The sequence below is a fragment of the Gopherus flavomarginatus genome, chromosome 2 (assembly GCF_025201925.1).
Source record: "Gopherus flavomarginatus isolate rGopFla2 chromosome 2, rGopFla2.mat.asm, whole genome shotgun sequence".
In the NCBI taxonomy this organism is placed as follows: Eukaryota; Metazoa; Chordata; order Testudines; family Testudinidae; genus Gopherus; species Gopherus flavomarginatus.
The window spans coordinates 101,146,379-101,164,871 of record NC_066618.1 but is presented as its reverse complement, the minus strand read 5'-3'; the positions used below and the strand labels follow the sequence as shown (position 1 = coordinate 101,164,871).

The window sequence follows — 18,493 nt, the reverse complement described above, 5'->3', positions numbered from 1 at the left end:
GACTGCCTGTTTGCTCCAACCCACTCCTTGTCCCCTCTTGCACAGTCTCTTCACCTCAGCCTCAGTCCATACCTACCCTTCATACTTTCTCCCCTCCTTCTCACTCACTCTGCTCTCATCACTCCTCTCCTCTTCCTCTTTCTATTTAGCCAATTTCCTCCTAGCTAACCCTTCCTCTCTTCCTCCTCCTCCCCCTGCCAATAGTGGAAGCAACATTAAACTTGCTGCCACAACACTGATTAGAGCTGGTTGGGAATTTTTCAACACAACGGATTTTTGTAAGAAAATGCCGATCTGCTGATGTACCAGTAAAATGAAACTTCAGTTGGGAAGGTGTTCTCAGGTCCAGGATGTTATTTCTTGTCAGAAAGAGAGAGAGAGAGAGACAGAGAGAGAGAGATCAACCCCAGAACAGCTAATAACTTGGTGATTAAGGCATACATCTGGCATGTGGAAGACCCAGGACCCCGATGAGGGACAGGGGCTTGAACCTAGGTCACCAACATTCCAAGTGAGAGCTCTAGCCTCCAGCTTATAGAGTCAGTCTCCGCCTCAATCACTCTTGTTGGAGCTGTTCCATTTTTTAAATAAATCATTCAATATTTATTGGGTCAGAGCGAGAGAGACTGACTCTGTAATCCCGTAGTTAGGGCACTCGTGGGAATTTCTGGTTCAAGTCCCTGCTCTACTAAATATTTAATTATACATACTAAGTGTAACAACTTCAACAGGAGAGATTGAGAGGGACCTATTCTAGAATAGCGTGGTGATGGTGGCACTCAGCTGGGACCTCCTGGTTCTTGGATAATCTGGGATGAATCTCTCTCTATCTCTCTTTGAAAAAAAAGCTTTGAAAAGTCTCAGGTTCATCTCAACACAGAATAGTTTAAGTGTGACAGGAAAACAATTTCCCACCCAGCTCTAACACTGACCATTCTGCTTGTGTTATATCTCTTTTCCCTTCCTTTTGTTTGTCTTGTCTACTTAGATAGTAAGATTGTCAGGGCAGGGGCTCTCTACAACTCTGTGTTTGTATAGCACCTACTACAATGGGAGCTCAATCTTAGTTGATTTCTAGACACCATCGGAATGAACACGGTTAACAATACTATCATCAACAAAACACAGTTTTCATGCTAAATCAGGCTGAGGACTAAAAGCAAAAAAGCTTTTGCAAGGAACATAAAAATCCATGTTGGTTTAATTAGGACAAAAATGATTTTGTTTTTGCAGAGGTGAGGCAGTGTAAATAATTCTACTGAAAACAAAGGTCACTTCTATTGTTACAGTCATTCTTAGAATTGGAAATCAACAGAACCATCGAATAAAATGAGCCTGCAATAGACTCCTGATGACGCACTAGTGTATAACAACTCTACATTTGTGGATCTCACTGTAATGTTAGGAGTAATAGAATTTCATAGAAAAAAAAGAAGGATTCTCATCAATCCCTGTGCCTATTTATGCAAATAAATAAGTAGTCTGATTTCTACAGGTTTTGAACACCCACTGCACCCAAAGGTTAAAAGACTGTCATTGGGTGTTCAGCACTTTTGAAAATCATGCAACTTATCTGGGGCCCCAGTTCAGGAAAGAACTTAAGTAACATGTTTAAAACTGTTCCTATTCAGGAAAGAATTTAAGCATGGACTTAAATCATATTGACTTCAACTGGACTTAAGCGCACATATAAATACCCTTCCTTAACAGAGATGCTTTTTTGAATCAGGCCTGAATTAGGCACCCAACTGAAAATCTGGCAAGATTTCTCATATAATGTGTGTTGCTTAGCTCATTTGTCCTGTACAGTGTAGGACACTTAAAATCCCACATATCCTACAGAAAACAGAGCACCATTTTCACAAGAATTCAATATTATTGAGCGGATTTCACCCTGCCTGGCAGGAAATCCTCTGAAGCACAGGAGCAATTTTAAGGATTCTGGATGGTGAGCTGTTTGGGTTTTAAAACTCTTATACTGAAAGCAGAGTTTCATACCTGGCATGCACATCATGCTTAATGGCTTTGTCGTGTCTGATGAAACTTGGTGTAAAATAACAAATTGCAATACAATGGTACTGTTTAAAGTTTAGCTTTTTCAGAGATTTTAAGATGTAAATCAGAAAATTCAGAATTATCATTCCTGCAGTCACGATTACTCAGACATAGTCCACAGATACTTTATATCAGAGCATTAATATTAAAACCATGTACAGTATGCATAGATTAATTAGAAATGTTGTACAATTTATCACCACCACATATGCATTTGTATTTATAAAGAGTACATGATGGTGTGATGTTGTATGGAGATATTATTGGCATGAGTTTGTGAGGGTTGCAATGCTCATGAAGGGGGAAGCCATGAATGATGTAGGCAGGTCATTCTGTACTCCTGACAGTAACACATTTATTTTACACTACACCACCATGTATTCCATGTGTGCCACATATATTACATAAAAGCTATTTTAGGAATTTTTTAAAGAGGGCTAAAAATATTAATGGGACTAGTTCTTGTATCTCTTCTCTGGTAAAAACATAGGATTTTATCATCATGAGTACCATGGTGCAGATCTTGCAAGGGAGAGAAAAATTGAAATTAATATAATGTAAACTACCTCTAAAATTGCTTTTCTATTTATAAAAAAGATCATGACTTTAAAGTCTGATATCTTGAGGCCTTCCAGGGCTAGAAGCCAATGCCAGGTGAAGTGGAGAATCTCCTCTCCCCAATGGTATTCCCACCACTAGCTCTTTAGGGACATAAGCAATCAGACTTTAAAGTCATGTCATGTTTACATCTAGGAAAGCTATAACTGGCTCAGGAATTAATCTAACTCCTCAGGCAGGTATAATCCAACGAAATAAGGAGAAAGTTACCAGGTGGGTTTTTTTTGTTTTAAGTGGCAGCTCTCTGAAACTACACAAACATTTTGGAATGTTGGAGTAAGACCCATGAGGAGCTGGCACAATGGTAAAGTAACGTGCTCATAAGTATGTGGTAAACTGCACAGATATGTGATAAAAGTTATTTATCATATCATGTTACTAGACTATATCACATGGATATCAGCTACACACCAAGGCACACTATCTATGTATGCTCCTTTACTTCCCAGAAGTTCAGATGAGAATGAAAAGTTCTCACCCCATTAGAAGGTTCCAATTTCCTCCTCTTGGCAAGGTCTGTGATATTATTACCATTGTAATTGATGCTTTCCATACAGCCTTTGAAGTTTTTCCTGCTATTTGAACTTGGCTTCCCAGAAAAAGGCATGCCACCAAAGGTTATCTTTGAAAACAAACAAGAGACCGTAGATAGTAACTGGAGTGAAATATATTAGAATTTTTAAACAAATATGCTGCAGATGTATTTGCTTTTCTGAACATTGACACACAACAAATGAGATAGCTAGCAATACTGTTTGCCCAAACAGCAAATTTAAATAAGCACTGCAAAAAAGAAAAAATGGAAGAAAGCAAATTTTGATTTTGTAATTGCAAATATTCACACTGGAGACGAAAATTCATCCCTATATGGAACAAAGCATACCATGTGACCTTTCAGCCCATTCTAGACATTTCATCATGAATCGCTCACTCACAAGCTATTGAACAAGAAATATATCAAATAATAAATGATTTGGAAGAAATATCCATTGCAGAAAAATTTATAAACAAGGTAGGGGAGACAGTCAAATTATTTGTTTGGAATCATTCTCTGACTTCTAATGGCGATTCATATAATAATGCATTAATTAAATTTGTGACTGAACTCCTTGGGGGAGAACTGTACATCTCCTACACTGTGGTTTACCTCCATTCTACCACATATTTCATGTCATAGCAGTCTCGGATGATGACCCAACATGTTGTTCATTTTAAGAACACTTTCACTTCAGATTTGACAAAACACAGAGAAGGTACCAATGTGTGATTTCTAAAGATAGCTACAGCACTTCACCCATGATTTAAGAATCTGAAGTGCCTTCCAAAATGTGATCGGGACAGAGTGTGGAACATGCTTTCAGAAGTCTTAAAAGAGCAAAACTCCCATGAGGAAACTACAGAACTTGAACCACCAAAAGAGAAAATCAACCTTTTGCTGGTGGCATCTGATTCAGATGATGAAAATGAACATGCATTGGTCTACACTGTTTTGAATCGTTATCGAGCAGAACCCGTCATCAGCATGGACGCATGTCCTCTGAAATGGTGGTTAAACATGAAGGGACATATAAATCTTTAGCGCATCTGGCACATAAATATCTTGCCAGACCAGCTACAATTGTGCCATGAGAATGTCTGTTCACTTGCAGGTGACATTGTAAACAAGAAGCAGGCAGCATTATCTCCTGCAAATGTAAACAAACTTGTTTGTCTGAACAATTGGCTTAACAAGAAGTAGGACCGAGAGGACTTGCAGTCTCTAAAGTTTTACACTGTTTTATTTTTGAATGCAGTTATTTTTTGTACATAATTCTACATTTGTAAATTCAACTTTCATGATAAAGAGATTGAACTGAAATACTTGTATTAAGTGAATTGAAAATACTATTTCTTTTATTTTTACAGTGCACATATTTATAATAAAAATGAATATAAAGTGAGCACTGTATACTGTGTGTTGTAATTGAAATCAATATATTTGAAAATGTAGAAAACATCCAAAAATATTTATATAAATAGTATTCTATGATTGTTTAACAGTGCGATTGACAGCCCTAGTATTTATATTGAACAGATGGTGGTACCAATAATATACCAAAGTATATTCCTTCCCAAAAATGCTCACACAAACTTCTTAGACACAGACTCTTGGCTTTGCATGAAATAAGTTTTCAAACATCATTCGTTGTCAGTTCCCTCGGTTATTACTTAGAGCAGGAAAAGGAAACCCAAGGGAAACATTATCTATTAAAAATTGTTTTGAACATATCATTTTCCATCTTAAAAAGGGGAAGAACCTTGAGTCAGTATTTAAGAAGTACAATTTAATACCTATTTAATGCAATGCATCTGGAAACCAAAGGGTTTAAAAATTGCTCACACTGGCTCCTTCATATAATCTTGTGGCCATGTCCTCAGCTGGTGACTAAGCTTTGTTGACTTTAATGAAATGACAACAGTTTACACCAATTGAGGATCAATGTTTTACTTGGTACAGCACAATCTTTGGTGAGCCAGTATTGATGCACTTGAAAAAAGGCAATAAATTGGAAAAGAAAAAGATTGTGAAGAAAAGTGAAGAAAAAAAGGAGACAACCACACAGGATGGCAAATCCAGAGGGATTGATAGATTTTTTTTTTTGCATTAAAACCGTAATCAATCAGAAATAGTGCCAATTTCTCTAGCTTGCTTATCTCTTCTGAAAGAGAGAAACTTAAAAAATAAATTTCTCTATTTGAAATGTAGTTTTGATTCTCTCAGCTTTATCATCTATGATTAGTTTATAATAAGGGCAGCACATTTAAATGTGGTGTATGACAACTAAAAAGACAGTGTTAATTGAGAGGAAAGGGGATAGTCAGTTCAGGGCTAACCACTGACATTTATATGAATCACTGAAACAAATTCAAAGTACATTCTCTCTCTGATGTATTCATGTAACTTCCATCAGAAATGAGGCGCTTCCCACACACATCCAAAGTGGAATATAATCCAGAGGATTGCTATTGGGAAAATGCCCTACTGGTTGGAAGGAACAGAGATTCAGGCCTCATATTTATGCTGCAATTAAACACCCACAACTGGCCTGTGCCTGCTGATTTGGGCTCATGTTCTAGGGCTGTTTAACTGCGATGCAGATGTTCAGGCTTGGGGTGGAGCCCAGGCTCTGGGACCCTCCCCTCTCACAGGTTCCCACAGGCTCAACTCCAGCACAATTAAACAGATTCGGAGCCCTGTGAACCAGAGTCAGCTGACACAGGTCAGCTGCAGGTGTTTAATTGGCGTGCAAACATTAGATTCTATTCCTACCTTGCGGGGGTGAGGGAGTGTATTCTAGCTTATAGATCACGGCACTGGAAGTCAGAAAACATACGTTATTCCCATCTGTGCCTCTTGCTTTTTGTGCAGACTTAGGTAACTCATTTATCCTAACTGTGCTTTCAATTTACCTGCTTGAAAAACAGTTTTAATAATATCTACCTCTCAAGGCTGTTGTGAGGCATAATTCAAGTGTTTAGTACTTTTAAAACCCTAATTATAAGTGTAAATTATCTTTTGTTAGAACTGGATGAGTACTGAAAAAAGATATTCACGAGCATTTGTTTGAATGAAACCATTAATTTACTTCAATGACATTTGCCACTCTTTTAAGTCATTTCCCTCAAACATTCACATGAATGTTTTTCACTCAAAAGAACATTCATCAAAAAAGAGAATCTCAGAAATATATATTCAAATATAGGTTCATGCAAGTTCATAACTGATGTATTTGTACTACTTTTTATAAAAGTTGCAAGGCCAGAAACAATTCTGCGTGACTCAGCCAACCAATCAAATACCACAAATAACTAATAACAAATAGTGAAGAGACAAATATACAGCCAGAGTAGAGATCCCACAAGCAACCTATGGGCTTCAACACATTTACACATATTCATCTACCGGTCTAGGACAATGAACAAATTAATGACAATACAAGTCATGCAGCAATCAAATAGAAACATGATATAGATTAATCTAAGACATTATTTGCTATAAATTCTTCATTTACTTCTGATGATGATGATGATTATTATTAAATTTACTGTTGAATTCAGAGGTGAAACACATTTCTGTCTAAATCTTCCCTTCCCATTGTCCGTTACAGACAAAGGTGAAAGTAAGCCGGTCCAGTCCAATAGGGTGTACCGGCAAAAGCCGGTATGCCATGCCAGACTGGAACGGCTTCTCTGGCCCCTGTGGGAAGTCCCAGGCCCTTTAAATCCCCGGCGGAGCCCTGCTGCTGGAGCTCCAGTGGCGCTTTAAAGGCCCCAGGACTCCCCACAGTGGCAGGAGCACTGGGCCCTTTAAATCCCCACCTGATCCCAGCTGCTGGAGCCCCGGGGCCTTGACAGCCAGGCTCCAGCGGGGATTTAAAGGGCCCAGGACTCCCTGCAGCTCCCGCAGTGATTTAAAGAGCCCAGAGCTCCGCGGCGGACGGAGACCCAAGCCCTTTAATTCGCCCCTGAGCTCCCAGCCACCTCTGCAGCTGGTAGCTCCAGGGTGATTTAAAGGCCCTGGGGTTTCCAGCCACAGCCAGAGCCCTGGGGCCTTTAAATCTTGAAAGGCCCTGCCTCTTCTGGTTGAAGCCACACTCCACTCAGGACTCCAGCGTACCAGTAAGTCCTTTAAGTTACTTTCACTCCTGCTTACAGAGAATACATTCTGATTGGTGAACAAGCTCTCATTGATAAGAGGTGCAAGATCAGGGCCTATATTAGTAAAATGGTTCTACTTGGCCTTCTTTGCCACAAGATAAGGTCAGTGGGTTAAAACAATCCCTATTTCTATTCTTGAACACAAGCCTCCTAGTTCAGGAGCATGCTCGTCACTTGGAATGAGATAACAGACTTTGGGGCACTTACAGTTGTTTTAATTTTATTTATTGTATTTTACATTCTGCCATTAAGGAAAGTGTATTTATTTTCATAATTTATTAAAGCAGTCAGCACAATCTCTAAGTACTGAAAGATATTTTAAAAAAGCCCACACGCATTACTCGTGCAGTAATGTAAACACTCTAAGACCCAACAAATAAATAAATGCTTGAGAAAAGAGATGAATCTTACAGCAGGCACTGAAGTTTGGCAGACTTGGGATTTAGCAGATAAATGGAGGAACTGAGTTTTAAAATTAATCGAACTACAGAGCTTTGTAGAAAATTGGAGTGAATCTAAGAACTAAATCTAAGAACTAAAAGCACTGATTAAAATAAAAGCCATAAATGTAGCAGAAAAGCTAAAGTTCATAGAATCATAGAAATGTAGGGCTGGCAGAGACCTCAGGAGGTTATCAAATCTAGCCCACTGTGTTCTAGTAAACCTAGATCATCCCTGACAGGTGTTTGTCCAATCTCTTCTTAAAAATCTCTAATGATGTGGATTCCATAACTTCCCTTGGAAGCCTATTCCAGAGATTAACTAACCTTATAGTTAGAAAGTTCTTCTTAATACCTAACCTAAATCTCCCTTGCTGCAGATTAAGCCTATTACTACTTGTCCTACCTTCAGTGGCCATGGAGAACAATTTATTACAGTCCTGTTTATAACAGCCCTTAATGTATTTGAAGGCTATTATCAGGTTCCTTTTTCTTCTTTTCTCAAGATTAAACGTGCCCAGTTTTTTTTTTTTTAACTTTTCCTCATAGGTCAGGTTTTCTAAATCTTTTAATCACTTTTAGCTGCTCTTCTCTGGACTCTCTCCAATTAGTTCACATCTTTCCTAAAGTGTGGCACCCAGAACTGAACACAATACTCCAGCTGAGGCCTTAGTGGCAAGTAAAGCAGGATACTTACCTCCCGTGTTTTACATACAACACACCTGTTAATACACCCTACAATGATATTTGCCTTTTCACAATTGCTTCACATTGTTGACTCGTATTAAATGTCATCCATTATAATTCCCAGAACCTTTTCAGCAGTACTATCACCTAGCCATTTATTCCTCCATTTTGTATCTGAGCATTTCATTTTTTTCCTTTCTAAGTGAAGTATTTTGCACCTGTCTTTACTGAATTTCATCTTGTTGAATTCAGACAAATTCTCCAAGTTGTCAAGGTTGTTTTGATTTCTAACTCTTTCCTCTAAAGTGCTTGCAACCCCCCCCCCTGCCCCATACCCCCACACAGTTTGGTGTCATCCTCAAATTTTACAAGCATACAATTTTACAAGTCATTAAAAAAAAGAAGTGAATAGTACCAGATCCAGGACTGACCTCGCACAGGACTCCACAGGATGCACCCTCCCAACTTGACAGTGAACCACTGATAACCACTTTTTGAGTACAGTCTTTCAACCACTCATGCATCTGCCTTACAATAATTTTATCTAGACTGCATTTCCCTAGTGTGCTTATGAGAATGCCATGTGTGACTATGTCAAAAGCCTTCCTAAAAACAAGACATATTACGTCTACTGCTTCTTCCTCATCCACTAGGCCAGTAACTCTGTCAAAGAAGAAAATTAGGTGGGTTTAGCATGATTTGTTCTTGATAAATCCATGCTGACTATTCCTTATAACCCAACTCTAGAGGCTTATGAACTGATTGTTTAATGATTTGTTCCAGTATTTTTCCAAGTATTGAAGTTAGGCTGACTGGTCTGTAATTCTCCGGGTCTTCTTTGTTCCCCCTTTTAAAGATAGGTATTATGTTTGTCCTTGTGCAGTCCTCTGGGATCTCACCTGAATTCTTGAAGATAATGGCTAACAGTTCCGAGATTGTTTCAGCTAGTTCTTTACATACCCTAGGAATTTTATCAGGTCCTGCCAACTTGAATATATCTAACTCATCTAAATATTCTTTAACCTGTTCTTTCCCTATTTTGGCTTGCTTCCTTTCCCCTCGTTGGTCATATTAATTGTGTTGAGTATCTGGTCCCTATTAACTTTTGTGGTGAAGACAAAAAAATAGGCATTAATCCCCTCAGACTTCTTGATGTCATCAGTTATAAACACCCCTTCCCAACCAAATAGAGGACATACAGTTTCCTTAGTCTTTCTCTGGCTTCTAAAGTATTTATAGTATCTCTTCCTATTGCCTTTTATTTCTTTTGCCAGGTGCAACTAATTTTGTGCCTCAGCCTTTCCAATTTTGTCATGCTTTTGTTCTTCTTTTGTACATTTGGTTTTATTCTAAAGAGCTGATACGAAGGAGAACTAGCAACAGCTGTCACTGTGTACCTCATAGTCCAGGTCCAGGTAATCAAATTCCCCATTGGTTCTGAAATGTTGCATGTGCCTATCCAGTGTTAGATTGATGTTTCTCCCATGACGTTCTATGACAATGGAGTGCCAATGGCGGTCATCCAAGAGGCTGCCTGTCATCACAGATGTGTGACCATAAATTGAGCCATACTGGTTGCTACCTGAGATGGAGAGGATGAGAAGAGCAGCAGATGATTAACTCAGACTCAGTGTCATTTAGGAAACTTATTCATCCTGATGTATCATATTTCACAAGAAACATGTTGCATACACACTATCATTACTGTTGTGAAGTCAAGATCTGTCCATTCGGGAGTTTTTGCCATTAATATATTTAGCTAAGTTATATACCAAATATCTAATCTGTGAGGTATATAAGTTATTACTGATAACAGAAAATGTTCGATGGAAATTTATAGTAATATCCACTTCTTGTTAGTTATAAAATTGTTTTAAATCAGAGATTATCTGTGTTTGAGCCCTAGAAAGTGAAAAGCTGTCACCTTCACTAGAGTATTTAGACTTTGGGCCAGATTCCCAGCTTCGGTGGAACTATACTGACTTAGATGAGGACTTGGCCCTTGAGGTCTGATAACAGAAAAGCTTTAGGCCAGGACTACATTTGGAAGGGTGTGTAGTTATACCTATACTGACAGATTATAACAGCAAAGCACTCCTATTGTGGATGCAGCTTATACCAGAAAAACTGTGCTTTTTTGCAGGTAAAGCTTATTCCAGCCCCAGAAGGGAAAGAAGCTATACTGGCAAAGCACAGTATAACTGTGCTGGTATAACTGCATTAGTATAACTGCATATAAACTAGACACTTCTGGTGGAACAGGTATGTTAGTTAGGGATCACACCTCTTCACACCCCTGACTGACATAGGTATATTGGCAAAAGATAGTAGTGTAGACCTGGTCTTAGTCAGCAATAAGGGATGACTAGAAAAAAATCAGAAAGTTGTGCCACAATCTTCCATGTTTTGAATGCAGCATAATCTATATCTATTTATGGAGCTGAAACTTTCTTAGCATTAAACATCACTGGAACTCAGACTTCGAGTCTTAGAAGATCCTTCCTTCCCCTATCTCCTCAGAGTGTATAATCACACCCCAGCCAAGCAAATGTATGGAAACTATTATATATTATTCAAGCTGGCTGAGCTGAGAAATATAATGAAATTGAGAAATGAGTGGGTTATAATTTCAGTGAAATTTGTTAAAAATGGATTAGTGCTACAGGAAGATGTGCTGTCCTCATCAGCATCTGCCTATACTGTTGATCTTTAGAAAAAGAAGCAGAATAGAAAATGCTAGTGGAAATAATTACTATTCATTGTAAATAATACATGAATAGAATAATTTACTGTTCACATGACTGCAAGAGAAGCAGGCAAAAGTTACATGAAACCTCATTTTAAAGGGCATTTGTTTTAAGAAAAAATGAACCTAATGCGACTTACACACTTTCCTTCTCATATGAGCAAAACTATTTTATATAATTCAGCCTATAAACCAAACTTCTCATAAGCCTGTAATATCTCTTGCAGAAGGAAAGACTGGACTCGGGAGTAATAAATATATAGATGACTCCTTAATGAGGCAAATGACTACAGATGGAGCCTGTATCTGACTCTGGCACTCTAGTGCTCAGATTTTATGAACACAGCCTACACTTATCATCATCTAGGGTCTCCTTAAATCTTGCCACAGAATTAGTTATATGATGGATTATATACTGGATACACAACAAAAGCCAACCTACTAATTTCCGAATCTCGAAGTTAACAGAAAGAATGGGCCCATATGAAAAGTAGCTGCTCAAAGTGTCCCAACAGTCATCTCACTTGCTTAGGGTATAGGCTCTAGCAACACTGGCACCAGGTTATGGAGATCGGTAAGCTGAAGATCATATCAGACATTCAGGGTGATATCCTGTTCCAGAACTGACTTCAGTAGGGACAGGATTTCTCTTTAAGCATTTGCAGCCCAGAGCTGTCACTCTACCTCCCCTCTGGCTATACTTTCTATAAGGCAGTCTTCTTGGACCTCAGCTTGGCATTAGTCCATGGCTTCTCAGTGAGGGCCCCTCACTGTTTTCTTTGCAGCTTCCCAAGTTTTCCTAAATTCACCTGGCCTTTCCCCTGATCAGCACCCTCTCTCCCACAGCCATTTACTTCTACTATAAATGAATCTGTACAAAGCTAACCAGCACCGCATATGCCCTATACCAAGAATAAGATTCATTTTTGGGAACAGTACATTTCTAGGTGTTATTGTTTTTTGTCGTGTTTCTACTTGTGGTTTCATTTTCATATTATTGACATTTTGCGTAGATAGTAAGACATAATCTACACTCATAAAAATACTGTATACAGGAAAAGGTTCTGCATTTTCACCAGATGATCTGATTATAAGATACTGCTTAAAACAATAAGCAAAAGAAGAAGAAAAATGAAGAATGGTATTTGAATTTAAATTATGTACCTAAAATGATTTTTAAAGAATAAGCATACCTAGATTTAAATTAAGGACTAGCTTGGCTTTTTTCAGTTCCAGGGTGATATAGTCTCCTTGCTGTCCTTCTCCATGGAAGATGACACCTTCACTTTCAGAGGTTTTAAATTTCAAAGTGATGACGTCTTTCAATGTTTTCATTTTCTTGTTCCTGAATCTGTATGGTAACACAGCATGGCCATCAAAATTGATAACATCAGCCCCTAAAGGGAAGAAGTAAATAACATTGTTGCTTAGTGATTATATATTACTGTGGCCACTGGAAACGCAAACATACAATTTGTGGATTACATCTGAGCAGGATAAATGTATGAATGTGATATGAATTGTAAATATGTTTTCTCTAGGCTATAATTTAATGGAAGAATATATAATACAACAACCAGGTAGGACATGTATTTAATGTTTATTTTTTCATAGGGATATCATAAATTAGACTCAAAGATGCATAACCTACAGGTTTTATTCAAACTCCCTTTCATCTCTCTTGAACATGGTGTTGCTCACAGATATTTGCCTACTCAAACCTGAAAGCAAGAAAGAAAACTTTCCCAGTGGCTGTTAAAAGTCTATCTGATGCTTCTTAGAAAATTCACTAGAGATGCATGTATGTGAATTTTTATCAATGAAATATGACACTGCAAAACTTCCCCGGTAATAATAAAATCAGACCAGATTCCTTGCAATGTTCATAAATTTTAGGACTAACCTGGAATAGGATCAGGCCTAAAATTCACACTCCAGTGAAATTACCATATTTTTCTGTTTGTGAACTATCTGCAAATGGATACAGATTGTTACGAATTTGTTTATTAGCATTTGTTTGACAAATTATTTCTGTAAACTATTTTAGTCTATGTTTTCTCATTAATTTTGCTGTAAGAATTCATGTACACCTCTACCTCGATAAAATGCTGTCCTCAGGAGCCAAAAAATCTTACCACGTTGTAGGTGAAACAGTGTTGTATCAAACTTGCTTTGATCCACAGGAGTGCATAGCCCCTAACCCCACAGCACTGCTTTACTGCGTTATATCTGAATTTGTGTTATATCGGGTTGTATTATATTGAGGTAGAGGAGTATTTGCTATTCATGATTCATTATTTATATCATGTGATTGGTCACCTAAATCCTCCTAGTCACTAAATGATTGAATGACCTAATATTTGCAAACTCTTTCAATTTCTGCCTGAAATAGCTTTGTCATTAAATTAATTTCTCTCTCTTTATGGAAAAAAAAAAGATTATTTTCCAAACTTTGCTGGCATGAATAATTCTGAATATCATTCAAAATAGATATGAATGTGATTGGTTTGTTTGAGAATTTGCAAAATATATTCATGAATATTTTTTGCAAATTTCCCCCCAATTTTGATTAAAATATGCATTTACCGACATCCCTTCAAATGCAGCAGTAAATAATCATACCTACATAACAAACATACAAGTCATTTTATGCTCCAGATGAAATCAGGATGGAAATTTCATTATCTGCAACACTGCGCCTCTGTGGGTTGTTCTCCTGGGATTGCTTGCAATATCTTTAAAATACTCACTTGTCCTTAACCACACTGACTGAAGATAATTAAAAACACAAATAATGTTCTACCCATTCATCCCTCTAAAAAAAATCTCCAGAAAACAAAAAAAAACAAAAACAAAAACTACTCACCGTGGGTGAGTGGGATAGTAAATTTTTTAAAGGCTTCCTTAGAATATTTTGTATGTATGTGCATAAATAAGAGTATGTATTGCAACCTGAATTCATTAGGACTTTTACTTTCAAGTGCTTTCAGTGAAGCACTTAAGCAATGCTTATGTCCATTCCTATTCAACATGGGACTTAAGCACCACCTTAAGTGATTTGCTGAACTGGGGTTTTAATTATTATCAGGAGCCACTTATACATGCTATGTCCATAAGGTGTCCTAGTCCCATTCTATAAGTTCCTGATACAGCTTTTGCAGTCAACCTCAGAGCTCTCTGAGTGTAACAGAAAAGCACGCAGTGTGACACTCGGTAATTTTTTACTGAAAGCCGAACAGTCAGTGCTACAAAAAGTAACTGCATCTTCTTGCTTAGTGACAGATTAACAAACCATTCTGTCTCTGTTAATTAACCTGTTCATCACCAATTAGGATTAAGCCTTGCTGTCATGTTGATTAAATACATATTGATACACCATTTAAGCATCCAGTATACTAAATGACCAAAGGTTAAGAGAAACACATGGTACTTCCATCACATAGTGTTTTCCCCAAAATAATTAAAGTAACACTTCTGTAGAATTTCACTGCACTGATTCTAAGCTTCTTTACATGATGGGTGAAGTCTGTGACACCTATTTGCTGTATTGGTCATTTGCTTTTGAGATATCTTTAGTAAGTTTGTACAACATATACAGATTGGATTATTGTCAGACTCCCAGGTGGCATAAATGGTTGTAAACTCTGGAGCTTTACATCTAGAGCAGCTAATGAAATGGTCTTATATATTTCCAACTTTCTTATTAATGGGTAGATATTATGATTATAACTGCTAAGGGTTGAAGGAAGGGGTAGTACAGTATTTTCACATTAATGGTGCTTAAAAAAACTTACAGCTCTGAATACAATATAGAAAGCTAAAGTATAGAAAGCTAAAGAAAATACATTATAGAAAGCTAAACAGGTTTTGTCACTCTACCTTAAAAATTATGCACACATTTTAAGTCTGTGTGCTGTAAAGAAAACCAAAATAATAAAGTGATTGTTGGTTGCAGACCAGCAGCTGATGAGTTTATTTCAGAGGCTATTTGAGATCAAAATGTAATGCAATCTACCTTAAGCACCTTTGCGATAGGCTCAATTCAGTGCCAACTGATGTCAATGGAAAGACTGTAATTGATGTCAGTGGATGCCTGACTGGGCCATATATGAGCTGGAAACTAACCTTAGTTACCTTGTGGTTTGAAACAACTACCTTTCTACACATCCATCCATTCTACACATTACCATGCATTCTACACTGCCTGGCCAAAGACTGCAGAGTACTCCACATATTTGAGCAGAATCTTTATATCTGTTCCTCTCCCCATAGAGGAGAAAAAGGAGCTGGGATGTATAGATTCTGCAGAAAAGCCTCCTTATGCCTCAGTCTGCTCCCCCCTTTCCATCCTCCCTCTCAGCTCAGTTGTCAAATAAAGTGATATTAAGTGTCAAGGTGCACCCATAATGCATTTCCTTCTTCCATCGGTCCTATATCGTGGTTCTCAACTGGGGGTCCGTGGCCCACTGAGGGGCTGCGAGCCATTTCAGGGTGTCTGCCAAGCAGGGCCACTGGGAACCCTGAGCCCTAGAGCCTGGCAGCTGAAGCTTGGAATCCTGAATCCCAGCACCCTGTGGGGCAGCAGCCAGAGCCACCCACTCTGGCCTAAAGCCCTGATCTCCAGCACTGCTCTCTCCGGGGAAGAAGCCTCATGCCCAGGCACCCTGAGCCATGGCAGAAGCCACCCCATGGGGCTGAAACCTGAGCCCCAAGCCCTGGCAGAAGCTGCCTTGAGCCCCAGTGTCCCCAGCCCCAGCTGAAGCTGCCCTATTGGAAAGTGGGGCAGCCCCAGCCCCAACATACCTAGCCACAAGCTGTCCCCCCACCCCAAACAGCAGAAGCCCCAAGTCCCCTGCCCTGTGGGGAAAAACCATGAGCCTCCCATCCCATGAGGCTCCCGAGCCTCCCCCCCACAGCAGCCCACTGGGGTTGAAGCTGCCCCCCGACCCCACAACTGAAGCCATCACCTCCCCTCCCTCACTAGGTCACTAGGTCATGGAGTTTTGATAGCATGTTGGGAGGGCATTTGAAAGAAAAAGGTTGAGAACCTCTGCTGTACATTACACGGTAGCAGACAGCTGGCCATCAGCAAATAGCTGTGCACCACCTACTGACAAATTTGAGAGCCCTTTCCAACATATTTTCAATATATTTTATAAGAAAAGTAGTGTCAGTTTGAGAAAAATATATGGATCTGTCCACAATCCATCCTGACCCCCTTCTGCTGTGTTTGTAGCTCACAAAAGGAAGTCTGTTGGGAAGACAGGTCAGAATAAGAATCTTTAATTCCAATCTTCTAGGTTCCCAGCATTTTCTTTAAAGACTACATTATCAACATTCCACAAATGCTGTTTTAAAGGGCTATATATTCTCAGCCTTAACTCTAACTCATCTCTAGGAATAACAACCTTGGTCAGGCCAGTTATGTCATACCACTATACCAGGTGAAGTTGTTATGCAAGTTGTGCTGTGCATCTCTGCCAGTGTTCCCATATCCTGGCCCACAATGTCCATTAGTCCAGTTGTGGGGTTCTCTTAAAAACAAAATGCACAAAGTTTCAAACAAAATGGGGGAGGAGTACATTGTACAAATGTCCACTGTACGAGGACAGTTGAGACCCTAACTCATTGTTTGATTATGCCTAAAAAAAGGTCCAAATAAGGATTCTCAGATCCAGAAACTGAATTTCTCAAAAGTTCAGTGGCTATTTGATTTGAGGTTCCAGTTCGGTTCAGTATTGAAATAGGTCAACACACATTGCATTTGGACCTGGGCTCTGTTCTGAAGATTTTTAGTTAAATAATCAAGTTTGACCCTCTCTCTGTTTGTCATCTCAGTCAAACTTTGAAAGTTTTTAATAATTAAATAAAAATGATGCTTAAATCATCATTCATAGCAATCAGGTTTCACAGCTGGGTGGTCAAAAAGGAATGCTGTCTTTACTCTTCAGCTTCAGACTGAGTTATACCAAAAATGTAACAGTCTACTTTATGGGGCCTATATTGACATCAAAAAGGCTTTTGATTCAGTTGATAGGTCAGCACTTTGTTGGTGTTCTAAATGTTCTGCTAAATCATATAGAATCATTGATTATCAGGGCTGGAAGGGACCTCAGGTGGTCATCTAGTCCACCCCCCCCTGCTCAAAGCAGGACTGATCCCCAGACAGATTTTTGCTCGAGATCCCCAAATGGCCCCCTCAAGGATTAAACTCACAACCCTGGGTTTAGCGGGTCCATGCTCAAGCCACTGAGCTATCCCTCCCCTCCCAATCTGGTGCATGTTCTTAAAACTGCTACTAGAGCGAGACTGTGCATTGGTTCATGGCTTTTGCCACATTTCTACACAACTTCAGGTGTGCAGCAGGGACACAGTCTCACCTTGGCACTATTCTGTTGAGCTATTGACTGGATATTAGGATTTGCCACCCCACACATCAGAATCAAACTTGGTCAAGTGTTCTCTGACCAAGACTGACATGACGATGCTATCTTGCTTGTGGAAAAGCCATAGAATTTCAACCCCACTCTCCAAGGTCTTCAAGATGGTGGCCACACTATGGGATTGTATGTTTCATGGCAGAAGCCCAAGGTCCGGGACCTCAGAGCTGGGCCACCAGAAACACTGATGCAGGTAGGGCAGAGTACTGTAATAGTAGTGACGAGTTCATCTACTTATGCTGCAAGCAGAGTTTAAATGGTCACAGCAAAATGGACGTTTTGATTAATAGGTCTCGCTGTGTCCTGCATTAAGTCAATGTCTTGCTTATGGATGCAAAAAAGTCTTTGTGCTGAGACAAAGTTTAGGATCTATCAAATCCATGTACAACCTGAATAGCAATACAGGTTAGAAACCTGCCCTCCCTTATAGGCAAGCTTGAAGAAGCTAGAGACATTCCATATCCACTGTCAGTGCCAAATCCTGAGCATAAAGTGGTTGGAATTTGTTTAAATGTCATAATCTCACAGAGATCTGGCCTTTCTTCAATCACTCATTATATTCAAAAGCAGTGTTGCGCAATCTTTGAACATATCGCCAGGAGTGACAAAAACACCCCAGCACAACATGCATGCAAACTCTACATCAATGTACAAAAGAGTGCATGTCCTGATCCTACCTGGTCCCACCCGTGGGGTTCACAGGATTGAACCATATGTGGAAGCTTCACTACATGATGCCTGGGGCAATGCCACCAACCATGATCACTCTGGCTAGTACAACAGTCCTCAGTAGACTATGAGTTTTTGAG

The 18,493-nt window shown here is 39.1% G+C and overlaps 1 protein-coding gene across 1 annotated transcript in view; it reads right to left on the bottom strand.

The window, feature by feature from the left end:
• The window catches only part of CNTNAP2 (contactin associated protein 2), a 1,698,090-nt gene that overhangs the window by 857,025 nt on the left and 822,572 nt on the right, over nt 1–18,493 (bottom strand). Inside the window, exons 5-7 of the mRNA XM_050937667.1 lie at nt 12,438–12,641; nt 9,896–10,080; nt 3,152–3,295 (exon numbers count right to left, since the gene is read on the bottom strand). Coding sequence (XP_050793624.1) covers nt 3,152–3,295; nt 9,896–10,080; nt 12,438–12,641 — 533 coding nt within the window. The remainder of the gene's footprint in view (nt 1–3,151; nt 3,296–9,895; nt 10,081–12,437; nt 12,642–18,493) is intronic.